At 42.5% G+C, this 18,256-nt stretch overlaps 1 protein-coding gene across 1 annotated transcript; it reads right to left on the bottom strand.

Annotated features, from left to right (window-relative positions):
* Window positions 1-1,530: 1,530 nt before the first annotated feature.
* GPR19 (G protein-coupled receptor 19) lies at window positions 1,531-2,778 on the bottom strand. The gene has a single exon (XM_058190668.1). The coding sequence runs from the start codon at window positions 2,776-2,778 to the stop codon at window positions 1,531-1,533; it is 1,248 nt and encodes a 415-aa protein (XP_058046651.1).
* Window positions 2,779-18,256: the final 15,478 nt, after the last annotated feature.

Here is an 18,256-nt window from a genome sequence, read left to right as displayed (position 1 = left end):
CCCCTCGCCCATGCCCACCCAATCGCCCGGTTGCTTGCTTGCCGCTTCTTTTAAAAAATGCTTTTAAAAGGTAAAAAAAGGCTCTGACGATCACAGCTGAGCCGCGCGATCATCCGAGCCTTTTTTTTCACTTTGAAAAGCATTTTTTACCACCTATTCGTCCAAATAAGTTGTAAAAAATGCTTTTAAAAGTAAAAAAGATCGCCTGCCACAGCTGATCACCCTTCCACGTGCTGTTCTACCTACCCCATGCTTCCTTTTGGGATGGCGCCTCGCATTTGGTGTGTGGGGTGCACTGGGCATGTGCGCACACAGCACGCATGCGCAGCCAGCGAACCGGTAATAAACCGGTTCAGATTTCACCACTGCTTCAACCCTCGCTTGTGGACTCTTGCCCTTGCCCTGTAGACCCTGAAACCTGTCTATGACTTACCCCTTGTGGACTTGCCTCTTGTTTTTGGACTTCCTCTCTGCCTTTGCGATGTGGCTGTGGTGATTATTGGCTTTTGTTTGTGGGACTGTGGCCTTCAGGGCTGGAGCTTCCCTGACCATTGTAGGCAGTGGTGGGATTCAAATCATTGAACAACCGGTTCTCTGCCCTAATGGCTGGGTGGGTGGGTGTGGCTATAGTAGGTGTGGCCAGGCGGTGTGACAGGCAGCACTCGGCCTCTTGCACCCCCCTGGAAGCAAAAACGCCCCCCACATTTTGGGCCTACTAGGCCTCCCTGCACTTACCTGGGAGCCAAAACAGGGAGCATGGGGACTCCTGGAAGGGGCGGGGAGGGGAGGAGCCAGCCAGCAGTTTAACAAGTGGTTTGCCCGAACCAGCTGAAACTGGCTGAATCCCACCACTGATTGTAGGGTCGTTTGTTGTGGACTTAACAGAGCAATAAAGGGTTTTATCGAAGCCTGCCTTTCCCTAGGTCAGGGGTCTCCAACCTTGGCAACTTTAAGCCTGGGGGGCTTCAGCTCCCAGAATACCCCAGCCAGGAGTTGAAGTCCACCAGGCTTAAAGTTGCCAACGTTGGGGACCCCTGCCCTAGGTGAACTGGGTCATAATAGTACATGATAAAATGATTCTCTTCTCCATTTAATGTCTACAAATTCAGGGGATGAGAACAAAACCTACCAGACAATTAATGGTATGCCTCTCACAATACTTTATCAGGGGAGGATTTCTGAAAACAGGGACTGTTGGAACACACAAACCCAGTTTTCAGGTGTGAAAAAAAAGAAGTATTCCATTGCAAAATTCTTATTGGATCCATTCCTTCCTTTCTACTTAATGGCCTGATCTGCGCTAATTGGTCAGAAATCAGTTCAAATGCCGAGAGCAAGAATGCATTGGCGGTGCCGACTGTAACGGTTATTCTAAAGAAGTCTGCAGCTTTAAAAACAATGCGCTGTAGGATAAAATCAATGGACTCAGTAAAACAAAACATTTATTTTCCCTGCTCAATTGTATGGAAATCTTTCATGTAGATGGCATCTGTTCAAAGGAAAAGCCTTTGAAAGGACCGCCGGCATTAATTATACAAATGTGTTTGGTGGGTTTGAATTAATAGGCCAGGCAAGTTTTTTCTCTTTTGCTTCTCGGTTGAAAGAATCGTATATGGTGTCTTTGGAAACAGTTTTTGGCGCAACGGGGAATTCTGAGATCCCCACGTAATTTTTCTTGGCCATCTTGGAGCTGGCTGTGATAGTATAGGCATTACTACGGTAACATTTCATGGAGGACATACAGAAAGTCTCTCTTATCCCCCTTCTGAAGTTGGCATTATATGCTGAATACAACGTAGGTTTCAAGGCTGAGGAACTAAACGATATCCAAGTCACCATCAAAAAGACCAAGGAGCTTTTCCTACGATAGGTCTCAAGCGGGTGCCACAGTTGAACCACGTAAAATGGGAGCCACGAGACCAGAAAGAGAGCATTTAGCATCAGGAACATTTTGATGGTTTTCACCTTTGTCCTAGGGACCACGTTCATCGTCCTCCGGACTGTTCTGCCCTCGCTCCCAATTTTCCAAATGTGCTTGATGACTTTTTGGTAAAAGAAAATGATGAGAACCGACGGAGCCAGGAAAGCTACTAATACATGGATGATGCTATAAACGGCGCCATCCCAAGAATAAGGAGGGAAAAATCGGCAGTGGTGGTCTCTGTCCAAACCCCCAAAAATGAAAACTGGAGACATCAAGGCCGCATTGAAGATCCAAGACGCCGCAATCATTTTTTTGGCTTTTTCCCTCGTCACCTTGAAACTTAGCGGGTAGACGATAGTGTAGAACCTGTCCATGCAGATGGAAAGCAAGACATAAATTTGAACCCCAGGGGTGAGGTACTGAAAATACCTGATTGTCTTGCACATCATGCTCCCCAGTGTCCATCCGTCGGACGCTAACTGGAACAGAACGAGCGGTGTGCACCCAACACTCATCAGCAAGTCTGCACAGGCCATGGAGACCACGAAATAATTGGTGGTTGATTGAGTCCTCCTACTCCGGTAGATGATGAGGCAAACCAGGGAGTTTCCGAAGACGGAGAATAACCATAACATCCCCCAAAGCAAGCTGGCAATGATAATTTCTCCAGTCATCAACTCGTACTGTGAAGCTGTACTGTTTTTCTCTAACCCAGGCTCCTTGGACAAAGTGGTGGCCTCATGGCTTCCCAAAGGGTTCGAGGTTTCTGCCCGCGAGTGGTTTTGTTGCAGGAGACCTGAGGTTGGGGTGAGAAGAGGCGCGGTGTGGTGATCCATGTCTTGGGAGAGCAGCATAGTCAGTCTTTCCCTTAGAGGACTGTACGGGGGAGAAAGATCCATTAGTTGCTTGAGGCGTAAAGGGATAGTAACAATCATCACGTTGTCTTCGTGACAGAATAAGAGTCGGAAGGGACCCTTGGAGGACTTCTTGTGCAAACCGCTGCACAAGAAGGAGACCTATATACCATCCCAGACAAATAGCTTTCTGACCCATTCTTCAGTGGTGGGATTCAGCCGGTACGAGCCGATTCGGGCGAACCGGTAGTTAAATTGCTGGCTGGCTCCGCACCTTCCCACCCCACCCTTTCCAGGAGTCCCCATGTGCCCCGTTTTGGCTGCCAGGTAAATGCAGGGCGGCCTCCTAGGGTCAAAACAGGGCGTGGGGGATTCGTGGCATGCTCCCCACCACGGCCCATTTTTGCTCCCAAGAGGCTGCAGGGTGTCCTACTAGGTCCAAAACAGGGTGTGTGTGTGTGTGTGTGTGCCATGTTCCCCCGCAGCATGTTTTTGCTCCCAGAGGGGGGAGTGCAGGAGGCGGAGTGCTGCCTGTCATGCCCCCTGGCCACGCCCACCATGGCCACGCCCACCCATCCAGTCATTAGGGCAGAAAGCCGGTTGTTAAATTATTTGAATCCCACCCCTGCCCTTCTTAACAACCTCCAGTGACGGAGCATCCACAGCTTCTGAAAGCAAACCGTTCCATTTAGTTCATTGGTCCTCAGTGTCAGGACATTTATCTTTACAGTGAAAGCAATATACCAGTGGAACGGCTTGCCTTCAGATGTTACACGCTACATGTTACATGCTGTATTAACTGATGGCACTGTGGGGGGGGAGGGGAAGGGGCGCGATCTAGGGCAAGGCTCTGCAACCTTGGCAACTTTACGACTTGTGGACTTCAACTCCCAGAATTCCTCAGTCATCATGACCTGGGGGAGGGGGCAGCATGTGATGCAATCAGCACCAGGCTGGGGGAGAGAAAAAGATCAATGGTGGTGCGCGACTGTTGTGTCTCCGCCCCCCCGAGCCGGGCCCCCTGCCAGAAAGTGACTTGGAAAGTGAGGGGGAAGGGCGATCAGGACTTACTTCGGGAGCAACGGCTTCCCTGGCTCAGCTCCAGGAGCCAGAGGCAGGCCAGGTGGAGAAGATAACGAGGCCTCTGTCCCCTGACTCTTCCCCCCCCAGGCCACGCCTCCAGACCCAGCTGATGGCAATCAGGCCTGGCTGGACCCTAGGTTTCATAGGCAGGAGAGGCGAGAACAACAGAAGCAGGGGTGGGGCAGGCCTAGGAAGTGCTAAGTCATGGAGCCACACCCCACAGGATATAAAAGCAGCAAGAGCTGCTGTGCCTCTTCGTAACAGGCAAATTAACTGCTTGACTAGAGCTGAAGTACTGTTTGTTGACTCATCGGCATCAAGGGAGATAACAGAGGCACTTGGCAGACGCTCGCTCGTTTGCTGCCAGAGTTGATAGTGCCGGCTAATTAAGCCATCGCTCGAACTGGGGCGAGGGGGACAGAACAGCGACTGCTCGGCTAACTTCCAACAAAGTCAATCGGGAAAGTCAGATTCACTTAACCATCACGAGATTCACTTAGCAACTTCAGTGATTCACTTAACAACCATGGCAAAAAAAAAAAAAGATTGTGAAATCAGGCATGGCACACACTTAACAATAGCCTTGCTTAGCCTTCTGCTTCTGTTGGGAATTTCTGCTTCCAGTTGTAAGTCAACGACTAGCTGTAATGTAATTTCAAGTTCGCCATCAAACTTCGTGTTAGCCTAATAAGTAAGGAAGTGGCGACCCTTAGCAAACTCTTAGGGAGAACGAGGTTGAAAATCAATGTGATCCTATGCTCCACTCTTTATGGAATTTATAAAGAACAACATTTAGAAAGAATAACAAAAGCATTTTGTGCCGAGAGTCTGCATGGGAAGATCAGGGGAGAAACCAATGGAAGCATAAAACCCTGCTAGCAATGACTGCATACAAACAGTGCAGGAGTAGTAACTCACTTAGCACTTAACGTTTCCAACATTTTCTGATAGGAGTATTTCAGGACAGATGAATGTATTGCCATGATTACTTATGTTTTAAAAATGAAGCGTTAATCCAAAGGATTTGGTCCAACTAACCGTTTCCAAGAAAATAGCATAATATAAACTGTAGCCTCTTCATATTTATAAACTACAGGCATATAGATGTCACATTCCAGGTTTTTTTTTTATTTCTTGCACTTCTATGTTATCCAGTGGAGTATTTGCTTAGAGGTCCAAGTGCCAATTTTTTTTTTTTTGCTGGATTTCACAATAGGTATTATCTCAATAACTTGAAACATTCTACAGAGGAATTATTGAGTCCGTCATTTGCACCTCTATAACTGTCTGGTTCGGTTCTGCAACCCAACAAGAAAAACACAGACTTCAGAGGATAATTAGAACTGCAGAAAAAATAATTGCTACCAACCTGCCTTCCATTGAGGACCTGTATACTGCACGAATCAAGAAGAGGGCCGTGAAAATATTTGCAGATCCCTCGCATCCTGGACATAAACTGTTTCAACTCCTACCCTCAAAACGACGCTATAGAGCACTGCACACCAGAACAACTAGACACAAGAACAGTTTTTTCCCGAAGGCCATCACTCTGCTAAACAAATAATTCCCCCAACACTGTCAGACTATTTGCTGAATCTGCACTACTGTTGATCGTTTCATAGTTCCCATCACCAATCTGTTGTAAATGTTGTACCTTGATGAACGTATCTTTTCTTTTATGTACACTGAGAGCGTATGCACCAAGACAAATTCCTTGTGTGTCCAATCACACTTGGCCAATAAAATTCTGTTCTATTCTATTCTATTCTATTCTATTCTATTCTATTCTATTCTATTCTATTATAACGTATGAGTGATTTAATCTGTTGGCAGATGAAATCCTATATAAGGCCCCTACAATTTGGCTTCCTCCAGAGACACAGGAGTAAAGACAGCTTTATCTACTCTCTGTTGTTTACTGCTAGCACTCATTGAGTTGCCAAGGTTAAAGAGCTCCCACTTGAGTTGACATGAAGAATTATTATTATTGTTATTAGCGTTCATAGGATGCCAAACTCTGAGGATGCTTAGCAATTTACAAGCTAAAACACACAAGAAATACCGTAATATCAGGAAAAGTGCACATTTGGAAGATTCATTAATTTGTTAAGCTACAAAACTGACTTACAACCAAACTGAGGTGCAATCAAGGCGCCAAATCCTCCAGAATTGCTCCGTTTTGAGTGGCTTTTAAACCGACTAACGGAGCAGGGGATGGAAGGGACCTTGGAAGTTTTCTAGTCCAGCCCTCTGCTCTAGCAGGAAACCTTTTTCAAGCAGGAAGTCCATTTCAGGCAAATGGCTGTCCAGTCTCTTCTTAAAAATCTTCAGTGTTGGAGCACCCACACAACTTTTGGAGGCAAGTTATTCCACTGATCAATTGTTCTAACTGGAAATCTCTCTTTAGTTAGTTCTAGGTTGCTTCTCTCCTTGATTAGGACAGCTAATACAAGGAGCTGCTGATCCAGTTCTACAGAGGAATTATTGAGTCTGTCATCTGCACCTCTATAACTGTCTGGTTCGGTTCTGCAACCCAACAAGACAGACACAGACTTCAGAGGATCATTAGAACTGCAGAAAAAACAATGATTACCAACCTGCCTTCCATTGAGGACCTGCATACTGCACGAATCAAAAAGAGGGCTGTGAAAATATCTACAGACCCCTCGCATCCTGGACATAAACTCCTACCCTCAAAACGACGCTACTGCACACCTGAAAAACTAGACACAAGGACAGTTTCTTCCCAAATGCCATCACTCTGCTAAACAAATAATTCCCTCAACACTTTCAAACTATTTACTAAATTTGCACTACTATTAATCTTCTCATCATTGCCATCACCCATCTCCTTCCACCTATGACTGTAGGACTGTAACTTTGTTGCTTGTATCCTTACGATTTATATTGATATTGTTTCCTGATTGCTTATTCATACTCTATGACTATCGTCAAGTGTTGTATCATTAAGTGTTAAATTTGTACCCTATGACTATCATTAAGTGTTGTAAGTGTTGTACCTTGATGAACATATCTTTTCTTTTTATGTACACTGAGAGCATATGCACCAAGACAAATCCCTTGTATTCCAATCACATGGCCAATAAAAAATTCTATTCTATTCTATTCTATTCTATTCTATTCTATTCTATTCTATTCTATTCTATTCTATTCTATTCTATTGATTACTTCCCATCCATTGCTTCTTGTCCTGCCCTCAGGTGCTTTGGAGAATAGCTTGACTCCCTCTTCTTTGTGGCAGCCCCTGAGATATTGGAAGACTGCTAAACAAATAATTCCCTCAACACTGTCAAACTATTTACTGAATCTGCACTACTATTAATCTTCTCATAGTTCCCATCACCAATCTCTTTCCATTTATGACTGTATGACTATAACTTGTTGCTGGCAATCCTTATGATTTATATTGATATATTGATCATCAATTGTGTTGTACATGTTGTACCTTGATGAACGTATCTTTTCTTTTATGTACACTGAGAGCATATGCACCAAGACAAATTCCTTGTGTGTCCAATCACACTTGGCCAATAAAAAATTCTATTCTATTCTATTCTATTCTATTCTATTCTATTCTATTCTATTCTATTCTATTCTATTCTATTCTATTCTATTCTATCATGTCTCCCCTAGTTCTTCTCTTCATTAAACTAGACATGCCCAATTCCTGCAACCATTCTTCATATGTTTTAGCCTCCAGAAAAAAAAGTCAAGATGGAGCCTACCAAATGTTTGTGGGAAAGCTGTTCCAAAGGACCAACCCAGATACCAAAAGACACTGAGCCCCATCTTCACTTTTCTCAATGGGGACATCAACAGAGTTTCACCTGGGTAGATTGAATTGGTTGGACTCAATCCAACAGGAAAATACATGCACTATTTTAAATTAGCAATTGTAATCCAAACTGAATACAGTTTACATACTGATTTCTCAAAATTCTGTGATATAGTTAGCCACATTTTATTTCCTTTTAGCGATGGACATAAATCGTCTTTCTTTAGAAAAAATATCCTTCTTATCGGCCTTATATTTGATTGAATTGAATGTCTCTTTGATTATTAGATTTGTCTTCAATACATTGATTTAGGCATAGTAATCCTGATTCCTAGCACTTGGCTTTATTTTTCGTTAATAGGATATAAAATCATTAAAAGAAAACACAAATAAGCTTCTTTAAAGCATTATTTTGGCATGAAGAATTGGTTTCTTTTGTTAATTTCTGAAAGGGCGTCACAGCTGCCTTTTGTGAGGGGACATTAGAACCGAGTCCCAGCATGTGTCATATAATAAGAAGCTAAAAATGCATGATTCAGTTCTAACACAAATGAACAAGACAGCAGAATGGAACAAGACATTTTGTCCAAAGTAAGTACTTTTTCATGCTTGCTATATTTCAATGCATTTAACATTCAGAACCAAAGCAGAGATATCTTTCTGAATAAGATATCTGAATATCTGAATAAGAAGAAGAGGGTTGTTGTTTTTTTAAAAAAAAACCACTCTGTGTTTGACCATTTCTTCCTAAGGAGCCTTCAAAAAGATACCAAATTACTGATAGAAGAGAATATCTGTAACTCAGGGTTAACTCTGAGTCCTTGATGCTCTCTGAGCTTGGTTATTTGTTTGCAGAGGTTTCATTACCTAACTAGGTAACATCATCAGAGACCATCAAGGCCCCCATAGATACCAAGTGAATGTTTTTTCTTCTGCAAATTATCCTCTGCTCTGGATGTGAAGGGTTAATTTTGCTTCTGTGAACTAGAGTCAGGGCAGCTGTTTCCCCCTTCTAGATCAGAGCAAAGTCCCATTCCTGCACGCAAGACCAGTCAAAAGCCAGCAAGAAAGCCATGAGTGGGATATTGGCAAACTATACCTTCTCCCTCATGTATTAACCACTGATGGTCTTTTTCTTCATTAATTTGTTTCTGAGCACCTTTTAAAAATCAACTAACTCAATGAACGTCTTAAAGCTGCATACCCCATAAATTAAATATGTATAGTATTGAGTAGATACTGGATATTTTCCAGGCATTGAGTCCCCATAAAGGAATTTGCTTTGCTCTAATTGTATTTTTCTCCCAAACATAGTAAAGGTAAAGGTTCCTCTCACACATATGTGCTAGTCGTTGCCGACTCTACGGGGCGGTGCTCATCTCTGTTTCAAAGCCGAAGAGCCAACGCTGTCCGAAGACATCTCCGTGGTCATGTGGCCAGCATGACTAAACGCCAAAGGCGCATGGAACGCTGTTACCTTCCCACCAAAGGTGGTCCCTATTTTTCTCCTTGCATTTTTACATGCTTTTGAACTGCTAGTTTCCCCAAACATACTGTGAATTAAATGTTATCAATGATGTACTAAATGCCAACCCTAAAACAAAGTTTCAGCACATGTAGGTGCATCCTTGAAGTTGAATCAAGTCACTCAAATAATATATTAAATCAGGTTTGATATGGTCATTTTGGATAGTAAGATGGGCAGTGTATTCAACCAACCCACCAACCCACCAACCAACCAACCAACCAACCAACCAACCAACCAACCAACCAACCAATAAATAAATTTGGTTCTAGGAAATTTAAAATGAATTAAATTGGATTGAAATATGCCTATGTCTAAAGTACTCAGGTATACAAACATTCTGAAGAAATGTTTGAAGAAATCGGTTTTGTCAAGAGGAAAGAGGAAAATTGCATGAGTTTCTCAGGGCAGGGATGTCAGTCATGTCAATAGACATTACAAGAGTTGCCCTGCTTCAAAGCTGAGTAAGGCAGGGCAAAAAGATGGAAAAGGCTAAGAAGGCTAAGAAGGAAGCACTGGAATTAAACTAAAGTGGGTTTGAAAAAGGAATTGTACCCTCAAATGGACAGAAGGCAATCAACTACTACATAGCGGCTTCTTTTTAGCACCCCAATAAAGCTTTTTATCTGACCATGCAATGTCATGTGTTGAAGAGCTGAGAGCTTAGCTGACTGTCCAGAAAGATCTGCTGAGGTTTTGCCGGACAGAGAGACCTTTGACCTGGCTGAATTTTAGCTCTGCCATAGCCAGTCTTTTTTTAGGAGACCCGGCTTATCGTTGCCACAATGGAGAATCCATCTACAGAGTTGAGGTTTCACAAGAGAATGTGGCTAGATTCTAGGCCAGTTTGCAACTGCTTCTGTCCTTTTAATTCTACTTTTAAGGGATCTGTCCCAGTGAAACCGACAAAAGAACAGTACATCTGAGTCCATTTTTGTGTGTGTGTATATTTTTAATTCATCAATAGTAGAAAATCTAATCTAGATCTGATTTCTATCACCGATTGTCTTTTGAGACTTGTGGCATTATTCTTTCCACTTTCTCCTGATCACATGCTGCGTTAAAATATGTTCCTCATTTATTTTTCTTTCTGCTTTTACATTTAGGAACAATTGTCTGTTGAATGTTCAGTGTGAACCATTAATCCTACAGATCTCCATGCTATCATGTTCAATGGCATGCAGTCACAGTACTGCACAACAGCACCAATTCAAACTATTGGTCCATTAACATCAATATTGTGGTTTTTGGCTAGCGCCCACCGTTTTATACCAATCTCCTTACCAGGCTTGCCACAAGAAATACCCAATGTGCCAGTTTTGATCCTGTGCTTGCAAACTATGTGTCCCCAAACCTATAGAACTTCACTTTCTATGCAATGCTGAAAGAACCTGCGCCACTGGCTCTTCTAATGGCAGGAATCACTGGTATTGAAAAGGATGTGAGATAGCTGAACTGATTTCATTTTTTTATTCATTTTTAAAAAAAATTAACGGATCCTATAACCACACTAGCAAGGTCCAAAGAAAAAGAACATTAAAATTAAAATTTGAATGTTTTCCCTCTGATCCAATCCCCTACTTCAATTGCCTATACTGCACGAATCAAGAAGAGGGCCATGAAAATATTTACAGATCCCTCCCATCCTGGACATAAACTGTTTCAACTCCTACCCTCAAAATGACTCTACAGAGCACTGCACTCCAGAACAACTAGACACAAGAACAGTTTTTTCCCGAAGGCCATCACTCTGCTAAACAAATAATTCCCTCAACACTGTCAAACTATTTACTAAATCTGCACTACTATTAATCTTCTCATCGTTCCCATCACCAATCTCTTTCCACTTATGACTGTATGACTGTAGCTTTGTTGCTGGTAATCCATATGATTTATATTGATATATTGACCATCATTGTGTTGTAAATGTTGTACCTTGATGAAGGTATCTTTTCTTTTATGTACACTGAGAGCATATGCACCAAAGACAAATTTCTTGTGTGTCCAATCACACTTGGCCAATAAAAAATTCTATTCTATTCTATTCTATTCTATTCTATTCTATTCTATTCTACTTCCCAGAAGGAAGAATGCAGAACAAATCCCACCTGTTTCCAAGCACAATCCCAAATTCAGCAAAGTTGCCCATGGAGGATTTTGGTTGCAAGGGCCAGCCACTTCATTTTGGAGACCAGTTTCAATATTCACCGTGGCTGTACATCTGGATGTTGGTCCGCGTGCGGAGGGTTAAATGAAAGTCAAACATGTTGCACTTCCTCATTTCCCTGGAAAAAGAAATAGAGATGTTGCTTGGAACCCAGTGCTGACACCCCTTGCAAACTCCTAAAGTGGATTGCGTGGAAAGTGAGTCACGTGGGTGGCCCCTCCCCAAGAGCTACATTACCCCCCCCCCGGTCTCTTTTCTTTAAAAAGAAAGAAAGAAAGAAAAGTATTTGCTATTCAAGAACAATCCCGTTGCACTAACCAACAGCCCTCAAATTTATATGCATGCGTTCGTAACTCTTAGGAGGGAACTTGTCTGTAATAGGTGAGTGGGGGGTGGAATTAACACATCCCCCCCCCCCGGCCTTGTTGAAAGTCATTTATACCGGAGGTAAATGAGGCACTTGCAGCACCATGGACAGCGGCAGAATCTCCGAAGGACGGCCATTCCTGAGTGGCTCAAACTGTTGCTTCTCTTGGGAGATTTTTATCAGCCCCCTCACCCCTTTCCCAGAAGACATGAGATTCACAGAATCACAGACTCACAGGGCTGGAAGGGACCTCAGAGGTCTTCTAGTCCACCCCCCTGTCCAAGCGCAGGATACCTTATTTGCATCCCAAGCCAATGGCTGTCCAATCTTTCCTTGGGAAGTCTCCAATGATGGAGCACCCACATCTCCTGGAGGCAAGCTGTTCTATTGATTAATTGTTTTTATTGCCTGGGGAATTTCTCCTTGGTTCCAGATTGGATCTTTCTTTCTCTTTTTTTTTTTAACGAGCTTCCGCCCACTGCTTCTGGTCCTGCCCTCGTGCGCCAAGAATGGCAGTCCCCCCCCCCAACTGTTCACCTGAACACCCCATCTCCCACTTACCTTTGCCATCCCCCTCCCCAAGGGGAAACGCTCCCCCCGGCCATGGTTCTGCATCTCACCTCCCACGCTGCCCGGCTCCATCTCTCTTCACCTCAAATGCTTCCGATCCCAAGGAAGGACAAATTCAGATGGCATCCAGCTGCCGTCTCATGCTGACGTCCTGGTTGCCATGGCGCCGCCGAGCGATTGTCGAAGAGAATGGTTTTCTGTTGCAACAGTCACCCTGGGCCCCCTGATAACCATTAAGAGTGGCAGAGGAAAGAAGGGAGAAAACCAGGAATGGGAAAGGGAGATGGCGTTTCCCTAGATTCAGTAAAACAGCCGGCTTTCCAGGTTAAACTCTTATTTTCCTGCCTCCTAGAATTTCAGTCTATGCTCAATTCTGCCTCTTCCTGCGTGTTTCTAAAGGGCTGGGTTCATCTTCACTAAACTCATCTTTATTTTATTTATTTATTTTATTTATTTATTTTGTCGAGTACGTATTAGATAATATATATATATAAGTATAAGCATGAATTGAATCCATAAAATGAATACAACTAAAGGGAACATTAGGACAGGGACGGTAGGCACGCTGGTGCTCTTATGCACGCCCCTTACAGACCTCTTAGGAATGGGGTGAGGTCAACAGTAGCCAGTCTAAGGTTAAAGTTTTGGGGATTTTGGGATGAGACCACAGAGTCTGGTAGTGCATTCCAGGCATTAACAACTCTGTTACTGAAGTCATATTTTCTGCAATCGAGTTTGGAGCGGTTCAGGTTAAGTTTGTATCTATTGTGTGCTCATGTATTGTTGTTAAAGGATCAAGGCCTTTTTAGAACCCTTCTGTGGCCAAATATCTATGAAATTCTCAGTTATCCAGGTCAGTGATGAAGTCTGAACCAGTTCGCTACCGCTTCACTGGCCATGCATTCACGCTGCGCATCAAGCTCGTGCTATGCATGCTCATGCACAGTTCGCACCAAAAGGAGGCTTGGAAAGGTAAGTAGAACAGCGAGAGGGGGAGAATCAGCTATGGTGCACGATCTTGGAAACCTTTTTGAAAACCTTTTTAAAACATTTTTTATTACCGGTTCGGTCAAAATAGGTAGTAAAAAATGCTTTAAAAAAGTTTAAAAAAAGGTTCCGACAATCACATCCGTACCGCGCAATCATCAGAACCTTTTTTTTTTTTACTTTTTAAAGCATTTTTTACTACCGGTTCAGGTGAACCGACCCAAACCGGTAGCATTTCACCCCTGATCCAGGTCATAGTTGTATCAAAAGTGTTTTTATTTTTTGAAAAGGCAACTGGACTGATATTTTGAGGAAGACAACGTTTTGCTTCCTCAAAAAAAAAACCCCCAAAAAACCCCCCCATCCACTTGCTTTTTCAAAAATAAATATAACTTTTGATATTTATTTATTTATTTATTGAATTTGTTTTGCCATCTATTTGCCCATGGCGACTCAAGGCGGCTTACAGAATATAAAACCACATTTAAAACAATAAAAACTAACAAAAAGAATCAAATAAAATAATATAGTACAACGTAACAAAATCACACACACACCGCCTCCCACCCGGGCGACAGCTGATCACATGAGCCATTTAATAGGGACCATCCCGCTCTGGATTCCCTAGGCCCGCTGGCAGAACCAGGTCTTCAGCATCTTCTGGAAGAGTATTAGAGTGGGGGCCATTCTAATCTCCGAGGGAATGATGTTCCAGAGAGAGGGAGCCACCACAGAGAAGGCCCTTCTTCTGGGTCCCACCAGGTGTATCTTCCTCGGGGATGGGACCCACAACATTCCCTGTCTCCCTGCTCTAATGGGTTGGGTAGATGTGACCGGCAAGAGACGGTATGATGATATGACTCTTCTAGGGCTTTCCACAGTTACCAAGCACATATATCTGGCTGACATTGCAGGTATATTCTCTTTGCCTGGTCTTGAGAAACCTTCCTTTTGCCTCAGTCATGTATGACAGGTAAAAGTTGGACATACCCAGCAACCTCTGGTGGGCCTCTGGTGGCTCAGCAGACTAAGTCTGTCTGTTATTAACACAGCTGCTTGCAATTACTGCAAGTTCAAGTCCCACCAGGCCAAGGTTGACTCAGCCTTCCATCCTTTATTAGGTAGGTAAAATGAGGACCCAGATTGTTGGGGGCAATTAAAGTTGACTTTGTATACAATATACAAATGGATGAAGAGTATTGCTTAACACAATGTAAGCCGCCCTAAGTCTTTGGAGAAGGGCGGGATATAAATTCAAATTTTAAAAAAACCAAAAAAACAACAACCCCAGGTCGATAGATAAGACTTGTGGGAGGCACCAGGGAATGGTTTCCACTTCTATTTGACTAGCACGAAGGTTCTGGAATAGGAGGGCACCTTTCTGCCCAGTTCCTCAAACCCAATCAAGTGTTTTTGCAGAGGTAACTCCACATCAAGATGCTATTATCTGGGATAATGCATTAAATGCATTAGGGGACTGGAGGTTAAAACATATGAAGAATGATTGCAGGAACTGGGTATGTCTAGTTTAATGAAAAGAAGGACTAGTGGAGACATGATAGCAGTCTTCCAATATCTCAGGGGCTGCCACAAAGAAGAGGGAGTCAAGCTATTCTCCAAAGCACCTGAGGGCAGGACAAGAAGCAATGGGTGGAAACTAACCAAGGAGAGAAGCAAGTTAGAACTAAGGAAAAATTTCCTGACAGTTAGAACGATTAATCAGTGGAACAACTTGCCTGCAGAAGTTGTGAATGCTCCAACACTGGAAGTTTTTAAGAAGATGTTGGATAACCATTTGTCTGAAGTGGTGTAGGGTTTCCTGCCTAGGCAGGGGGTTGGACTAGAAGACCTCCAAGGTCTCTTCCAGCTCTGTTTTTTCTATTCTATTCTATTCTATTCTATTCTATTCTATTCTATTCTATTCTATTCTATTCTATTCTATTCTATTCTATCTATAACAGTGGTGATTGTTAGAGTCCTTCACTTTGAATTAACAAACAACATTATCCACTAAGGTTGTTGGAAGGGAAAAATAATTAAATAATGCATACTCCACTCTATTTCCTTTGTCAGAAGGGGTTATTATGCCCCAAACCTGATTATAAATAAAAGTTACCAGATCAAATTATGGGAGTGTAGGGCAAGCATGCGCACGGGTGAGCATCGCCACTTGTGCAAGCAGTGGGAAAGCGGGTGCACACATGCTCCATTTGCATGAGCGGGGAGCACAGTTGCCCACCGGACACACAAATGAAACTGCACATGCATGTGCACATGCCTGCCACTCATGCAGAACCCTCTCCCCTGCAAAAATTGAAGGGTTGGGGAATTCTGGAGACTTCCAAGGTACCTTCCAATTCTATTGTTGAACTCTATAATGGGAAGTTGACCATGGTTGTTCCCAGACTTCACATCTATGGAGATTCTCCACCATCCATGTCATGGTTGTCCCAAAGATGCTTTTCCAAAGGGCAACTGAACTTCCTTGATTTTTTTTTTTTTACTTTGAAAACTCATTGAACTGAAGAAGCTTCTTCGATGAGCAGAAAAATGTTTTCAAAGAAAAGTATAAGAAAGTCTAGTCTTCCCGGATATATCAAGAGAAGAAAGGGCATGGAGATTTTTTTTAAAACCAATTACAAAAGTTTTGAGAGATAATGGAATTAAATACAATTGGAGGCCACCACAACAATTGAAATTTTTTTATAAAGGAAGGATGCGTACAATCACCCCAGATATAGATGCATTATTATATTTACGGGAGCTTGGACTGATTGAGATGGAGGATTTAATGGAGATAAAAGATCAAATGCTTCAGATGGGTGGAACATACGTGGAAACATCAATCTCAGAAGAAGAAAAAGGGGCTATTGGAGGGCAAGACTCTAAAGGGTTAAAGAGGAAAGAAATATCACCTGTGTTGGTTGAACAGAAGAAGAGTCGTGAGGATACAGTAGGAGAAGAAGCAGATAAGAGTCTTGGAAAATATGAAGCTGAATGCGGGTCATCGCTATCTTTTTTTTTGAGTGATGAATTCAAATAGACAGCCCGAAAGAAGTGCCCCGGGCATTGGCACGTCCCCTCTCCCCCATTCTCTTTATAGAGGCGAATCCGATGAGGATGTGGGGGAAGAAGATTGTTTGTATTTTATTGTTTGTTTGTTTGTTTGTTTGTTTTTCCTGTTTGCTTATTGTTGTTTATATGGTAGTTTAATGTCGGGTGGTGGGGGGCACAGAAAGGAAGATGCGGGGATAGGATTAAAAAATTTATATTTTAAATGGGAGTTATAAAAATAATGTCATGGAATGTGAAGGGTACAGGGAATCAGATTAAAAGAAGAAGATTGGAGCTTAAGATTAAAAGGAATTTACCAGAAATTTTATTTTTACAAGAAACCCATCAGAAATCTGAAGATTCAAATAGAATGTATATAAAAGGTATGCAAATATATGAAAAAGCATTTGGAACTTCAAAAGCTAGAGGAGTTGCAACACTGATATCAGATAGGGTGTACTTTGAAAAACATAAGGTAATTTTGGATGAAGATGGAAGATATGTAATAATTGTTGGAAATCTTAATGAGGAAAAAGTGACACTTGTTAATTTATATTTACCGAATGAAAAACAAAGAGAATTTCTTGAAAAAATAACAAAAATTTTGGAGAATGAAAGTGTAGGGAAAGTAATTGTGGCTGGGGATTTTAATTTAATCAGAGATAAAATAGACAGTACTAATCCCACCCGCTGTGGAGGAGCAAATAAAATGGGGATTTTAAATATGTGGATGCTTTGAAACGGCGTGGTTGATGTGTGGAGAGAGGTTAAAGGAATTGAGAGAGTATACACTTTTTTCTCTAAGATATATAATACATATTCTAGAATTGATTATATTTTTCTTTCTAAAGATTTGTTGAACAATGTGGATAAGGTAGATGTGGGAATTTTTAAAGATTCTGATCATGCAGAAGTTATGGTGGACTTAGATTTTAATTTTGAGAAAAAAAGAAGCTATTGGAGGACGAGAAATTGTATAAAAATGAAAAGGATAAAAAATGGATACTTAAAAAATTGGAGGAAAGTTGGAGATTAAATGATAATGGGGAGGTTAAATTTGAAATTGTTTGGGATGTGATGAAAGCGGTGTTTAGAGGGGAGAGTTCAAATTATCAAGTAGGATACCTGTACCTCGAGAACGTGGATTTTGGCAATCATGAGGATATATCCGAAGACCCAAATCTTCCTTTTATGTATAGCACAAGGGTGTAATAATGTATTTTCTTTTTGTTTGTTTGTTGCAAAAAAAGTAATAAAAAAGTTAAAAAAAAAAAAAAAAGTCTAGTTTTGAAAAAAGCACCTCCCAGACTCCATACGCAAAAGAACAATTGGTGAGGCATCTGGTGGATATCCATTCTGATATATTTGGGCTCTGGAGACACAGTGTTGCCAACAAATGCTGTTGTGGTCTACCCACAGCCTGCGGAGCTGGCAACGGAGTTGGACAGCGATGAGGCTGAGGAAGAGCATGGGCCAGTCCTGGAGGCTGGGGAGGGCCCAGATGAGGGCTCTGCATCGGAAGCTGAGGTAGGGCCAGGGCCATCGGGGAGTGATGTGCGGACCCCGGAGCCTCCAGAGGCTGACAGTAGTGAGGCAGAGGAACAGGAAGAGCCTGTTCCTAATGCACACATGAGAAGAGCTGCCAGAAGGCAAGAGCAGCTCAAGCAAAGAGGACGACTCGGGAGGAGGGCCAAGAGATGATTGGCCCCTCCCATAAGGCTTAAAAGACCAGCAACGGCATTTGGGCTCCTTGCCGGAAAACAACATTGATTGCTTCGTCTTCTTGCATTTATTTTGTATCGGTGTCTTCTGAACTTTTGCCAAGAAAGGCCTTTGGCAGTTTGCCTGTTTGGAAGAAGGTTGGTGATAGGACTGAGGAATTGAGTTGGGAGGAATTTGCTTTAATTTAGTTGGACTAGGCTGAGAATG

This window comes from Ahaetulla prasina, chromosome 7 (assembly GCF_028640845.1).
Source record: "Ahaetulla prasina isolate Xishuangbanna chromosome 7, ASM2864084v1, whole genome shotgun sequence".
Classification (NCBI taxonomy): domain Eukaryota; kingdom Metazoa; phylum Chordata; class Lepidosauria; order Squamata; family Colubridae; genus Ahaetulla; species Ahaetulla prasina.
The sequence above is the reverse complement of the archived record's forward strand: the minus strand, read 5'-3'. Positions and strand labels throughout refer to the sequence as shown.

Bases quoted from the DNA above. Each gene is read 5' to 3' on its own strand.
- GPR19 (XM_058190668.1), bottom strand. From the start codon at position 2,778: ATGCTGCTCTCCCAAGACATGGATCACCACACCGCGCCTCTTCTCACC.